This window comes from Neophocaena asiaeorientalis, unplaced genomic scaffold (assembly GCF_003031525.2).
Source record: "Neophocaena asiaeorientalis asiaeorientalis breed wild unplaced genomic scaffold, Neophocaena_asiaeorientalis_V1.1 scaffold160, whole genome shotgun sequence".
Lineage (NCBI taxonomy): Eukaryota > Metazoa > Chordata > Mammalia > Artiodactyla > Phocoenidae > Neophocaena > Neophocaena asiaeorientalis.
Window position 1 is genome coordinate 2,765,557 of NW_020175675.1, and position 13,058 is coordinate 2,778,614.

General features: G+C 39.2%; 1 protein-coding gene across 3 annotated transcripts in view; it reads right to left on the reverse strand.

The window, feature by feature from the left end:
* Positions 1–425: 425 nt before the first annotated feature.
* The window catches only part of AUH (AU RNA binding methylglutaconyl-CoA hydratase), a 161,819-nt gene continuing 149,186 nt past the window's right edge, over positions 426–13,058 (reverse strand). Inside the window, exons 7-10 of one of the 3 annotated variants that reach the window (XM_024731935.1) lie at positions 10,608–10,795; positions 7,270–7,320; positions 5,580–5,627; positions 426–1,240 (exon numbers count right to left, since the gene is read on the reverse strand). In XM_024731935.1, coding sequence (XP_024587703.1) covers positions 1,169–1,240; positions 5,580–5,627; positions 7,270–7,320; positions 10,608–10,795 — 359 coding nt within the window. In that variant the 3' untranslated portion in view covers positions 426–1,168. Of the gene's footprint in view, positions 1,379–5,579; positions 5,628–7,269; positions 7,321–10,607; positions 10,796–13,058 lie in introns of all 3 variants that reach the window. The other 2 variants (XM_024731934.1, XM_024731936.1) reach the window with 2 other exon arrangements.

A 13,058-nucleotide genomic window follows, 5' to 3' on the forward strand; every position in this document is an offset into this window, starting at 1 on the left:
TGCACACTGAATTCTACAGCTATTTCCCACACACTTCCTATCTGTCCCGCAGGCAAGGCTATATAAACTCACATACCCCTGGAGCTCCTCCATTTCTAGTTGCTTACCTGGCCAGGGGTAGAAAGGCATGATGTTTGTTAGAACGGGGAGAGAGGGGTGATGTGTTCACCTCCTTTCCTTACTGAAATCAGCTGCAAACAGCTTGGGAGAAGGGAGCAGAAAACAGGCTTCACTTCACCCTTAATCCAGGACGAAGCCACTTCTAAGGGCCAACCTTGGCTGCACCATTTTTTTTTTTTTTTTTTTTTTTGCGGTACGCGGGCCTCTCACTGTTGTGGCCTCTCCCGTTGTGGAGCACAGGCTCCGGACGCGCAGGCTCAGCGGCCATGGCTCACGGGCCCCGCCGTTCCGCGGCATGTGGGATCTTCCGGGACCGGGGCACGAACCCACACCCCCTGCATCGGCAGGCAGACTCTCAACCACTGCGCCACCAAGGAAGCCCAGCTGCACCATTTTATTTCTGGGGCCAGGCCACTTGCTAGGAGGGCTTACAGGTACAACAGTTCCAGGCCTCCAGTTGGACTCCACAAGGCCTTTGGTCCCAGTCTCTGACTGGATTAATTCTCCACCATCCATACTGTATTCTAAGACTGACTACATAAAGAGGTCACCTGACAGAATCAGCAATGGAAAGGTGGTTTCTTCTAAAATCCAACATGCAATGATTTACTCAATACAAAAAGAATGGGATAAGAGAAAAATTTCCACGTTTTCTTTTCACTAATTTTACTTATATTTGATAATTTTCACTCAGAATTCTATCAGCTCCTTTTTCAGTATGAGATGTATGTGTGTGGGTGCATGTGTACAATCCCTTGAAAACTTTATTTGGTATAACTTCACATTTTTGGTACGTGGAAATAATTTTATTTTCATACTGTAGCACAGGAGACATACAATCAATACTTTTTCCTAGCGTGTGCAATATACAAATTATTCACATTAAGAAAAATTAAGAACAGAAAGCGTCATATGCAGGAGGTATTTAAAAATGTATACCTAATTTCGAATTGGCGTTTTTGACAGTAGACACTATTAGCTTTATAAATCTGAATGAAAATGACGATATACATTTGAACAAGTACACACAGGGGTCCACTCCAGATACTTAATTCAGTATATGGATAACTCGCTCTTCACTTTGGTCGCTGGGATTCCAGATGCTGAGGCATACGTGAATCTGAAAGATACTTCCAGAAGTATATTTATTACACTGGCATTTTAAAGATTTCTCTTTCTTCTACTCTCCTTTATAACGAGGGGTCCTTTTCTCTTTAAAAGCAAGAAGACCTTCAAGTCTGTCTTTTGTTGGAATAGTCTAAGAGAAGCAAAACATTGTTATCTATGCCAAACAATAAAGACAATTGTAAAAGTTTAATAAGCTTTAACTAAGGAAACTAATTGGAAGACAATCTAAAATTTTGAAATCATTTGAACAATTTAAATTATGTGACCAAATTTATCATTCTAACTCTAAGATGCTTTTTTTTCCCATTTCAAATATACTTGAATAAAATTGACTTTTATTTTTTTTTAGACAATTTTAGGTCTACCAAAAAACTGAGCAGAAAGTTCAGAGTTCCCATACACTCCCTCAAGCCCCCCCACTATTTCCCCTATTATTAACATCCTGCATTAATGTGATACATTTGTTACAACTAATGAGCCAATATTAACACAATATTATTAACTAGTCCATAGTTTACATTAGGGATATTCCATGGGTTTTGACAAATGCATAATGTCATGTATCTACCATTACATTATCACAAAGAATAGTTTCACTACCCTCAACATCCCTAATGTGCCGCCTAGTCATCCCTTATCCACCACCCCACTGTCTTTTCCAGAATGTCATATAGTTGCAATCATATAGTATGCAGGCTTTTAAGACTGAAATCCTTCATTTAGTAATATGTATTTAAGGGTCCTTCCTGTCTCTTCCTGGTAGGATAGCTCATTTCCTTTCATTGCTGAATAACACCCCACTTATACATGTACTACAGTTTATCCATTCACTTACTGAAGGACATCTTGGTTGTTTCCAAGTTTTGCCATTAAGGATAAAGCTGCTATAAACACCGGTGTGTAGGCTTTTGCATGGACACAAGTTTTCAACTCATTTGGATAAATATGTAACAACATGATTGCTAGATCATGTAGTAAGACTATGTAAGAAATGGCCAAACTGCGGTATCTTGTTTTTATTTGCATTTCTTAATGACATATGATGTGGAGCATATTTACCTATGCTTATTTGCCATCTGTACATCTAATTTGGCGAGGTATCTCTTCAGACCTTATACCCAGTTTTTAATGGGTTATTTTCTTACTGTTGAGTTTTAAAAACTCTTTGTATGTCTTAGATACATGTCCTTTATCAGATATATGTTTTGCAAAGATATTTTTCCCAGTCTGTGGCTTGTCTTTTCATTCTCTTCACAGTGTCTCTTGCAGAGTAGAAGTTAATCTTAATGAAGTCAAACATCAATTTTTTCTTTAATGAATTACACTTTTGGTGTTATATCTAAAAAGCCATGGCCAAACTCAAGGTCACCTAGAATTTCTACTATATTATCTTCAAGAAGTTTTATAGTTTTTCATTTTACATGTAGGTCTATGGCCCATTTTGAGTTAATTTTTGTGAAGGGTGTAAGGTCAGTGTCTAGAATTTTTTTTTTTTTGTAGTTGAATGTCCAGATGCTTCAGTACTATTCCTTTTTAAGACTATCTTTTCTTCATTGAATTGCCTTTCCTCTTTTGTCAAAGATCAGTTGACTATATTTGTATGAATCTACTTCTGGGCTCCCTATTCTGTTCCATTGATCTATGTGTCTTTTCTTTTGCTAGTACCACACTATTTTGATTATTGTAGCTTTATTGTAAGTCTTGAAGTCAAGTAGTGTCATTCCTCCAACCTTGTTCTTTAATAGTGTGTTGGCTAATCTGGGTCTTTGGACTTTCCATATAAACTTTAGACCTGGTTTGCCAATATTAAGAAAATAACTTTCTGGAATTTTTATTGGGATTGCATTGAATCTATGATCAAGTTGGGAAGAAGTGACATCTTAATAATATTGAGTCTTACTACCCATGGATATGGGATATTTCTTTTTTTCTTTTTTTTTTTTGCGGTATGTGGGCCTCTCACTGTTGTGGCCTTTCCTGTTGCAGAGCACAGGCTCCGGACGTGCAGGCTCAGCGGCCATGGCTCACGGGCCCAGCCGCTCCGCGGCATGTGGGATCTTCCCGGACCAGGGCACGAACCCGTGTCCCCTGCATTGGCAGGCGGACTCTCAACCACTGCGCCACCAGGGAAGCCCCTGGGATATCTATTTGTTTAAATTGTGATTTCTTTCACCAGAGTTCCCTCTTTAGCCTGTTGATATGATGAATTATATTAACTGATTTTTGAGTGTTGAACAAGCCTTGCATATCTGGGAAAAAATCTCACTTGGTTGTGGCATATAATTCCTTTTATATATTGTTGGAGGCAGCTTGCTAATATTTTGTTGAGGATTTCTATATCTATGTTCATGAGAGATAATGGTTTGTAGTTTTCCTTTCTTGTAATGTCTTTAGTTTTGATATCAGGCTAATACCGTCCTCATGGAATGAGTTAGGAAGTACTCCTTCTGCTTCTATTTTCTGGAAAAGATTGTAGATAACTGGTGTAATTTCTTCCTTAAATGTTTGGTAGAATTCACCAGTGAAACCATCTGCGCCGGGTGCTTCCTATTTCAGAAGTTTGTTAATTATTGATTTACTCTCTACAACAAACATAGGACTATTCATATTATATTTCTCCTTGGATAAATTTTGGTATATTTTGTCTTTCAAGGAATTGGTCCATTTCATCTAGGTTATCAGATTTGTGGGCATATATAGTTCACAGTATTCCTTTATCCTTTCAATGTCCATAGAATCAGTAGTAATAATCTTTCTTGCATTTCTGATATAATTTTTATCTTCCTTTTTCATTGATTATCCTGACTGGAAGTCTGTCAATTTTATAGATCTTTACAAAGAACCAACTTTTGGTTTTGTTTTCTATCTATTGTTTCCCCTTTTTCAATTTCACTGATTTCTGCTCTAAAGTATTATTTGTATTCTTCTGATTTGGGATTTAATTTGATCTTCTTTTTCCACTTTTGAAAAGTGCAAAGTTATTATTGATTTTAGATCCTTCTTCTTTTCTAATATACATATTTAATGCTATAAATTTCTCTCTAAACATAGTTTTTCATATATTCCCACAAATTTTGATAAGTTGTATTTTCCTTTTGATTTAGGTCAAAATATATTTTAATTCCTCTTGAGACTTTATCTTTGACAAATGTTATTTAGAAGTATACTGCTTAACCTTACTAAAAAGATTACATCTCACCATTAATAGGTGGGGTTCCATCTATCTTTCTGTGATTGACTACTAGTTTAATTCCATTGTGGTCTGATGGAATACTTTGTATGATTCCTGTTACATTTGATAAGATGTGGTCAAATATGCTTTTAAATTTTTTCTTCAGACTCTGAGGTTGTCCATTTGTAAGAGGTTTGTAATTTAGTTCATTCATGGTATGTGTTCATCAATGACAGGTGGTAATTTATATATACAGACCAGGCGCAGAGTAACACTCTAGCTATTGCTCCTAATTCATGATACTGCCATGCTTAAACGGGAGCTGACACAGTTTCCAATTCTCAGAAAAGGTAGAACAAAACTCTTTTGCTACTTTAGATGCCTTAAAACAAGCACCTAAAGTATCTTTCATTTTAAAAAGGATGGAAGGGGCTTCCCTGGTGGCGCAGTGGTTGAGAGTCCGCCTGCCGATGCAGGGGACACGGGTTCCTGCCCTGGTCTGGGAAGATCCCACATGCTGCGGAGCGGCTGGGCCCGTGAGCCATGGCCGCTGAGCCTGCGCGTCCGGAGCCTGTGCTCCACAATGGGAGAGGCCACAACAGTGAGGGGCCTGTGTACAGCAAGAAAAAAAAAAAAAGGATGGAAGAAAGGAAGGGAGGAAGGAAGATTTGTTCCTCTATAAAAAGCCCTATTAATTTGTGTACAAAAAAGAAAACTGTATATGTAATCAAACTAGTGAACTTTCAGTGGGTAGGAGGAAAGGCTCAGAACATCAGGAAAAGCCAATGAGTCTCAAATACTGATGTTTCCTGGAGGCACGTGCTCACAGCTGCCGTCTTCACACCTCTCTACCCTGGAGTGAGGGTTCAAGACCACACCCAGAAAACACAACATGAGCCAGAGAGACAGCTACAGCACAAATGGTACTAACTTAACTATTCTAAGCATTTTCTAAATTACATAGACAGGAGTCATTAGTATGTGGAACAAAATCAGTCATAAGAGCTGGTAACAGTCAAACAGCAGAAATAAATAATTTCAACCCATCTGTATGATTTTTTAATAGTGTATATATATCATGGTTCAGTGATATATAATTTAGTTGACTTATACAGAAGGTAAGGGGTATCTGCATTGAATTTGTGGTTGTATTACATACCTGAGCATAACAAGCTTCTTCTATGGCTAATCCTGTTACTAAATCGACCTGAGGATAAAAATACAATTCATTTCAGCAAGAATTACTTTTTAAAATATGGTATACTCATAAATATAAATTCAAATTTAATAACTTTATTCCCAAAGAACAGAATTCTTTGATGTAATACAGCAAATCAGAAGTATGACCAGCACAAGAAACTCTGGAACCAGGTTGCCTGGGTTCAAATTCTGAGTCTACCATATGGGAGCTGTGCAACCTTGGTTACCCAGGTTATTTAACCTCTCTTGCCTCGGATTAGTGTATCTGAACAGGGAGATAATTACAGTATGTACCAAATGGGGTTATTGTGAGGATCACATGAGTTAATCTAGGTGAAGTCTTTATAAACTACATAAGCTATACATTGGGTTGGCACATAGTTAGGGTCATATAAGGTTTTTGCTATTAGCATTGCTACTATTTTCTCTTTTTAGAGAAGTTTTTTTTAATTAATTCATTTTATTTATTTTATTTTTGGCTGTGTTGAGTCTTCGTTGCTGCGCATGGGCCTTCTCTAGCTGCAGCGAGCGGGGGTTACTCTTCGTTGTGGTGCGCGGGCTTCTCATTGCCGATGGCTTCTCTTGTTGCGGAGCACGGGCTCTAGGCGTGTGGGCTTCAGTAGTTGTGGCACGCAGGCTTAGTTGTCGTGGCTCGCGGGCTCTAGAGTGCAGGCTCAGTAGTTGTGGCGCACAGGCTTAGTTGCTCCACGGCATGTGGGATCTTCCCGGACCAGGGCTCGAACCCGTGTTCCCTGCATTGGCAGGTGGATTCTTCACCTCTGCACCACCAGGGAAGTCCCAGCATTGTTATTACTATGTAAGAATTTTTAAAAACCAGATACTTTGTAAATTTTTAAAAATGTGTTTATTACTAACATATTTAACCTCTTTTTACTGCTGTGAAGGCCAGGAAAATATAGTGGCTCTGGGTCTGCAAGGAAGAAATATCTTTCTTCAAAATTCCTGTAGTTAATTTATCCAAAATACAACTGCTGTAATGAAAAGCCCAATGTAAATGGGTACCTGCATTGCTCCCTTGCCCTGCTTACTTCAAAATTCCTGTAGTTAATTTATCCAAAATACAACTGCTGTAATGAAAAGCCCAATGTAAATGGGTACCTGCATTGCTCCCTTGCCCTGCTTACTTCTCCCCTGTCCTGGGGCCTCCACTCCTTTGGAGCTATCTCTCCAGAGTAACCCCAGGGCCCCCTGCAGGGTTTATGTGTGTCTCACTGCAGAAAGCACATCAAGAAGTTAAAGACGGTCTCCATCTTTAGGAGGAGCTTTGAGCCGGGAAGTTCTCCTTAGAACATTTTTTTATAATATGATACTGGTGCTGAGAATACACAGAACGCCCTTTTCCTTTGGTTTTCTATGAACTACTAGCCAATAAATCTATTAACTCAATGGCATAAATAATAAGCATGTCATATGCTGCAGCGCATCATATGAATTCTGTGATTATGATACCGAAGCAACAACAGATATAAGCAGAATGCAATCACTGATGTAGCTAAAAAGAACCTCAGTAGCTTTCAGTAATCATAGCAGTGAAACAGCTATATTTTAGAAAATTAAAAAATAATGGTTCATTTAAGTTAAATCTCCACTACCTATTCCAACAAGAAACTCAAACTTAAGGCACTCACCTCCATCCCTTGATTAATTGCTAATTTTGCCACTCTCATTGCAACAGGTCCCTAAAATTCAAATTAAAGAAACATATTTTAATAATTTATGCAAATCATGTTGTACATCTCAGTCAAATTCAGAAATTCCCTTTGCTGGATCCATGGCATAGAGGTAACAACGGCTGTAAGATAGTTGACGGAAAATTTATTTTAGGAGCCTTGCAAGGCCTTAATTAAACAGCAATTGTAATAATCTATTGCACCAGCATGTTACGCAGATTTCACAGCATGCTGTGGCACAGCAAACTATATGCTTGGAGGTCAGCAGGTGGTATGTGTCCAGTAGAGGGCTTTTAATTGTTCAGCAAATTTCCCTACAGGTTAAGTAGGAAAAAGAAAAGGAGATAAAGTGTTTGGCACAATAACACACCCATGAGTGGTTCGACAGAACCCTGGGCTTGAGATGAGGCTGACACTATTGATTAACATGGGATTCAGATATCAACTGTTTCAGGCAGTGGAGCTGTATCTTTCTTCCCTGAGCATCAATAATTAACCACGATGATGATGTATTAGTAAAGATGCGTCCTCCAGGCAGTGCTCCCACATCACACAAAAGCTTCAAGTCCAAATAAGTCCTTCAGGATCTGTGAGGGTCACAGAGGAAAGAACTGGGAGTCCTCTGCGAGAAGGGACACATAACTTTGTCTTAGAAACCATAATCCTCCAGATGGAATTTGATTATTTGATCACATTTTAAATCGCTGAAAATTGTTTATTGGGTGATGAATTAGAATTCAATGGCATGGTTTTTTTTGGTACGCGGGCCTCTCACTGTTGTGGCCTCTACCGTTGTGGAGCACAGGCTCCGGACGCGCAGGCTCAGCGGCCATGGCTCACGGGCCCAGCCGCCCCCCGGCATGTGGGATCTTCCCGGACCGGGGCACGAATCCACGTCCCCTGCATTGGCAGGCGGACTCCCAACCCCTGCGCCACCAGGGAAGCCCCAATGGCATGTTTTAAAGCATCTTTTGAATTAAAATGCAAGAGGCTCTAAATAACAGGCACAACAAAGGACTCCAATAAGTGAATGGATAAATGTATGATGGCATGAAAAATGCTATTTTTCGGTTATCTACTTTAACCTATCTAAATTCTCTTCCTAAATCACATGCTGAAAAATCTTTTTCAGAGACTGCAATTTTCCGAGGCTTAGGCAAGTATCTTAGTTAGAATCCTTCCAGATGTGATTTGTATGTATGTTACACATACTAGTTTTTTTTTTCTTTCAAGATCATCAATTCATTTTTTTTTTTTTTTTTAAACAGAGTGCTCCTCTCAACTTATCCATTCACTTTTATTACCAGCTGACCCAGACAAGTGCTAGTCAAACTTCCATATGCACACAACTCCCCAAGCCCCTGGTTAAAATGGAGATGCAGATTCAGGGGTCTGGCATGGGCTGGGGATTCTGCAAGTCTAACATGTTCCCAGCGGACGCCTGGACTGCTAGTCCACAGACCACACTTTGGGCAGCAAGGTTTATAAAACTGGAGAAACAGGAAAATGAAAATGCTTTAGATGCAACGCTTAATTAGTTTCTCTTTTAAAATAAAAAACCAGTGCCTCTTCTTTATATACAAACATTTTTCCTAAGATAGAAAAATGGAAGTAACATATAATACAGAAATCACCTAGAAATACTAATTTTATAGAAGCTTTCTAATTATTTAGAAGACTAATCATTTAGTAAAAATGTCTGTAAAAATGAAGATTATTCCACCTCAAATTCTGTTTTGTAACTTTTGTATACAGTTTCACAGTTACACATTTTCCAAAGTCATTTGATATCTCCCTTCACCTGGGGAAAAATTAATTTCAGCAATTAATGTTCTCAGAGGCATGTCCTTCAGATGAAAGAGACGATGAGTTCTGCCTGGTTTACCACGTGGTAGGATGCAGCCAGATGTCAGGTTGGAGGTGGGGAGAAGGGGGCTCTCAGGCGGGGTGAGCTGTGGGCAGTGATGGCATTAACAGCACTGCAGTCACAGGAGAAAGAGCCAGTTCCCAGGAGTGAGATAAGGAACCTGAACCTGAACAGAGGTGCCAAGGGGCTAATGAGCCACCTGGGCAGAGCTCTGGAATAGGGAGCTAAACGCTCCCATCCAAGGATTAGGAGAGGCTGTGAATCTCAGAACTCGGGAGCTGTTTTTTTTTTTTTCCTTAAACTAGTAAAAATCTTTTCTACTTGCTCTCTCTCCATCAATTCAGAGTATAAGACTCTGTTACCTCATATGGAGAATAAACTATATAAGGTCCCTGCCCTGAAAGAGCTTATAGCTCATAACTTAACTGAGAAGGAATGAAGTAGCATCAACAGCAGGCAGTGTGGTTTTAGAAACCAACTGAAATGAGAGGACCCGTCTGACAGCTCTCAGGGGACAGGTACATCACAGCAGACCTGGGCCTTGTCTTACAACAAAGAACTCCAAGGATGCCTCCCGAAACTGGATGCGAAACTCCAGACAAATGTGGAGGGTGCATGCATTTTTCTAGAGAGAGATTTCATGAGATTTTCCAAAAGGACCCATGGCCTTTGGTTACAAATACTGAGAGGTTACAAATACTGTTTGAGTTAGAGAGGAAGTAATTTTGACTCCAGAAGTTATAAAACTTTACACGCCATTAGGAATAAAGACAAGTCACTATGTAATTGTTTACATAGCAAAAATCCTTTAATCCATGATTTCAGAAGAAAGGAATATTTGAAAAATACTCCTAAAAGAGTGAGAGAACCAAGAAACCCTTAACACAGGTCCCTAGATGCGCTGTTATTAACGTTACTCATGAGGATTATGATCCGTGAGTAAATGTCGAGTGAGTCCCAGATCCCAGATTTGAAGTGTAATTGTGAGGAAGCGTATTGTGCACAGAGGAGTTAAAACAATGCCTACATCATACAAACAAGCTAAATAAGACACACAACTGGTGCTGTTCAAGCAGGTTATCTCAGGTTATGGGATCTCAATGAAAGCTCACTTGGCATAATCGACTCTGGGCTCCTTACTTGTGTTTCAGTTTGGGGGCAATCCAGTGTGACAGCCCATCCGTCACTGTTTCTCTTCATGTGTACAGTTCAGGTCAGAAGGGGTAGCTGGCGAACAACTTAAGTTGCTGGCAAATTCTGTCCCACGTGATAAACATGTATGTGATATATTATCAACGTATGGCTACAATAGGGCCCTCAGATTATCTTCAAATCTTAATTTTAATTCTGAAGGCTCTTAATATTAATCTAGTCAATTTGTTATAAAGTTATCTAAAAAGAGTAAAAGAAGGAAATGCAATTAAAGTACCTGAGGTAAAAACTCTCTTGCTAGGTCCAAGGCCTTTCTATAGGCAGCATCCCCCTCCTGGTTCTGTTCCAGAACATGGCTGATCAAGCCCACTGCTTTAGCTGCTTGGCCATCGAGCACACGTGCAGAGAAGATGAGCTCTTTGGCCAGGGACATCCCAATGGCACGTGGCAGTCGCTGCGTGCCCCCTGCACAGGGGATGAGACAGAAAATGCAGGCAATGATTTGACACCCTTTCCTTTTAACATTTCAATGTTTCATTTCTTCTTTTATAAAGACAAACCAGGGCCAGAAGTTTATATGTCAAAATTAGTAACTGGAAAACTACTTCAAGACAGAACCTAATTTCTTAATTAGTTTATAAAATCATTAATATCCCAAAAGTACTTAAGAACCTTATATCATTATTAAGTGATCCTGACACTGACCATTACTTGCACCATGGCTGGTGTGTTCCTGAATCCAATCCACAATCATTAATTACCAAGTCAGGAACCACAGGGTGCACCGCAGTTGCAGGGGTCAGGGGCTGGTTGGGGAAGGAGTTTTCTCTCCCTCAGAGGGTTCACCAGAGGAACGACAGGTCCATCAAGCTTGGCATTTCGCTTTCAGTTTAGATAAACATCAAATTCTGAGCAATTCAACTCATGTGCTTTTGAAGACTCATTTACAATTTACAGTAAATGAACCATAAACTAATTTTAATTTAACGAAAATAAAAACAGATAATTACTCATGAAAATAGGCTTCGTCCCGGGGTTTTATTTTTCCGTGCAAGTACTAACCATCCCCTGATGCATTAATCCATTAGATCCATCTATCTGCTCACCCTAATATCTTTGAGTGAAGAGACGGGGATCTCATTAAATAGAAACCTGGACAAAAGCAGGTAATATTCTGACTCGGAGCTCCAATTTCTACCAATAAGAATATGAAAACAGCTGCAAATCCTAAATCTTATCTTATAAGTCTTATCCTTAAAGTGGCGGCTGGACTGCCCAGGAGGCCAAGGAAAAGCTGACTGCAAAGGTTCAGAGCACAAAAAGCAAACTGATGGCCAAACATCTGAACAAGCTCACTGTGTTTCTCTGGCCCATAAAGTTTAAACTTTTTTTTTTTCTGCACTAGTTACCAACATTTATAAACTGGGTGGGTAATTTCATATAAAAGCTAACTTGTACCTGGAAGTTAACTGCAGCTGCACCTTTTAGATGCAATGCACTCGAGTCTGCCACAGCCTCCACCACTTCCTGCTACTCCAGTACTACAGACTAAGAAGTTTTGATTTTCTTTAAGCAACATTAAAAGGCAGGCAAAATATACTCTTATTCACATCTCAACCAAAAGTGGGGGGGAGACAAGTTTCAAGAAAGCATATTTCCCTTCAATAATTAAGTACATTCCTACATGTTTAACAAACAAAGCACGCCAGCATCGGAAGAACATAGCTTATGATGCTATTATTAAGCAACCATGTTGAGAACGATGACCATGTTTTGAAAATATAGGTGATTAAAAAAAAAAAGAAACAAATATAAACCTCAAAAGGATTGACATTTTCAGTAGGGATTGTTTTTGAACATTAAATGAGTACTGCTTCTGTTACTTACTGCTCACACAGCCCAAGCAGTTATAGATGGTAAGTTTAAAGGTATTTTACACAATGTGGCAACAAACGTGTGTGAAAAATTGAAGCACTGACAAATTTAAATCTAACTGTAAACAACGATGTTGCTCAGTGTAGTAAAGATAGGTCTGAAAACTTACGGAACAAGCTATATGGAATAGACAAGTTATTTACAGTGTTTCCAATGGCAGCTGATTAGAGCAGAGATATAAATAATACAACCCAGATAGCTATATTTACTCATGGAGCTGATGAGGATTTTCATGAGACTAAAGTACTTACGGATATAGTATTCATGATAAGCACACGTTAGGAAATGATTCTCTGCTGTGTTCTGTGAAAAGTTTAATGTAGATTGGTCGAAATCAACAAATGTGACCCTCAACAGTCATTGTTAGTGCTGCACTTTTTATTCAAAGGAAAACTCAATATTTTGCAAGTCCACTTAAGCCCATTCATCATATTATTTTGTTTATGGAATGATTCTCCAGGAATAAAGATTTTATAAATATTTAACAAAGGAACAGTCATGAAACTAACACCATGAAACAGAGCTGAATGGCACTGAACTCTAAGCTTTGATGGATGAAACGGATGCAAACCTAACTGTCTGCTGCAGGGCATGATGTGAGTGTGAGAGGCTTGGTACTGAAGAGACCTTTCTGTTCTGTTGAAAACACTGCATCATAGGATCCAAGGAAAAGTCCTCAACTTGGCTCACCAACTAACACTGCATCCAAGATTTGGCTTTTTTGGTTGACACCACAAGCTATCTACTCTAGGAACCTCATGTAAGTGCAATCATACAGTATTTGTCCTTCTGT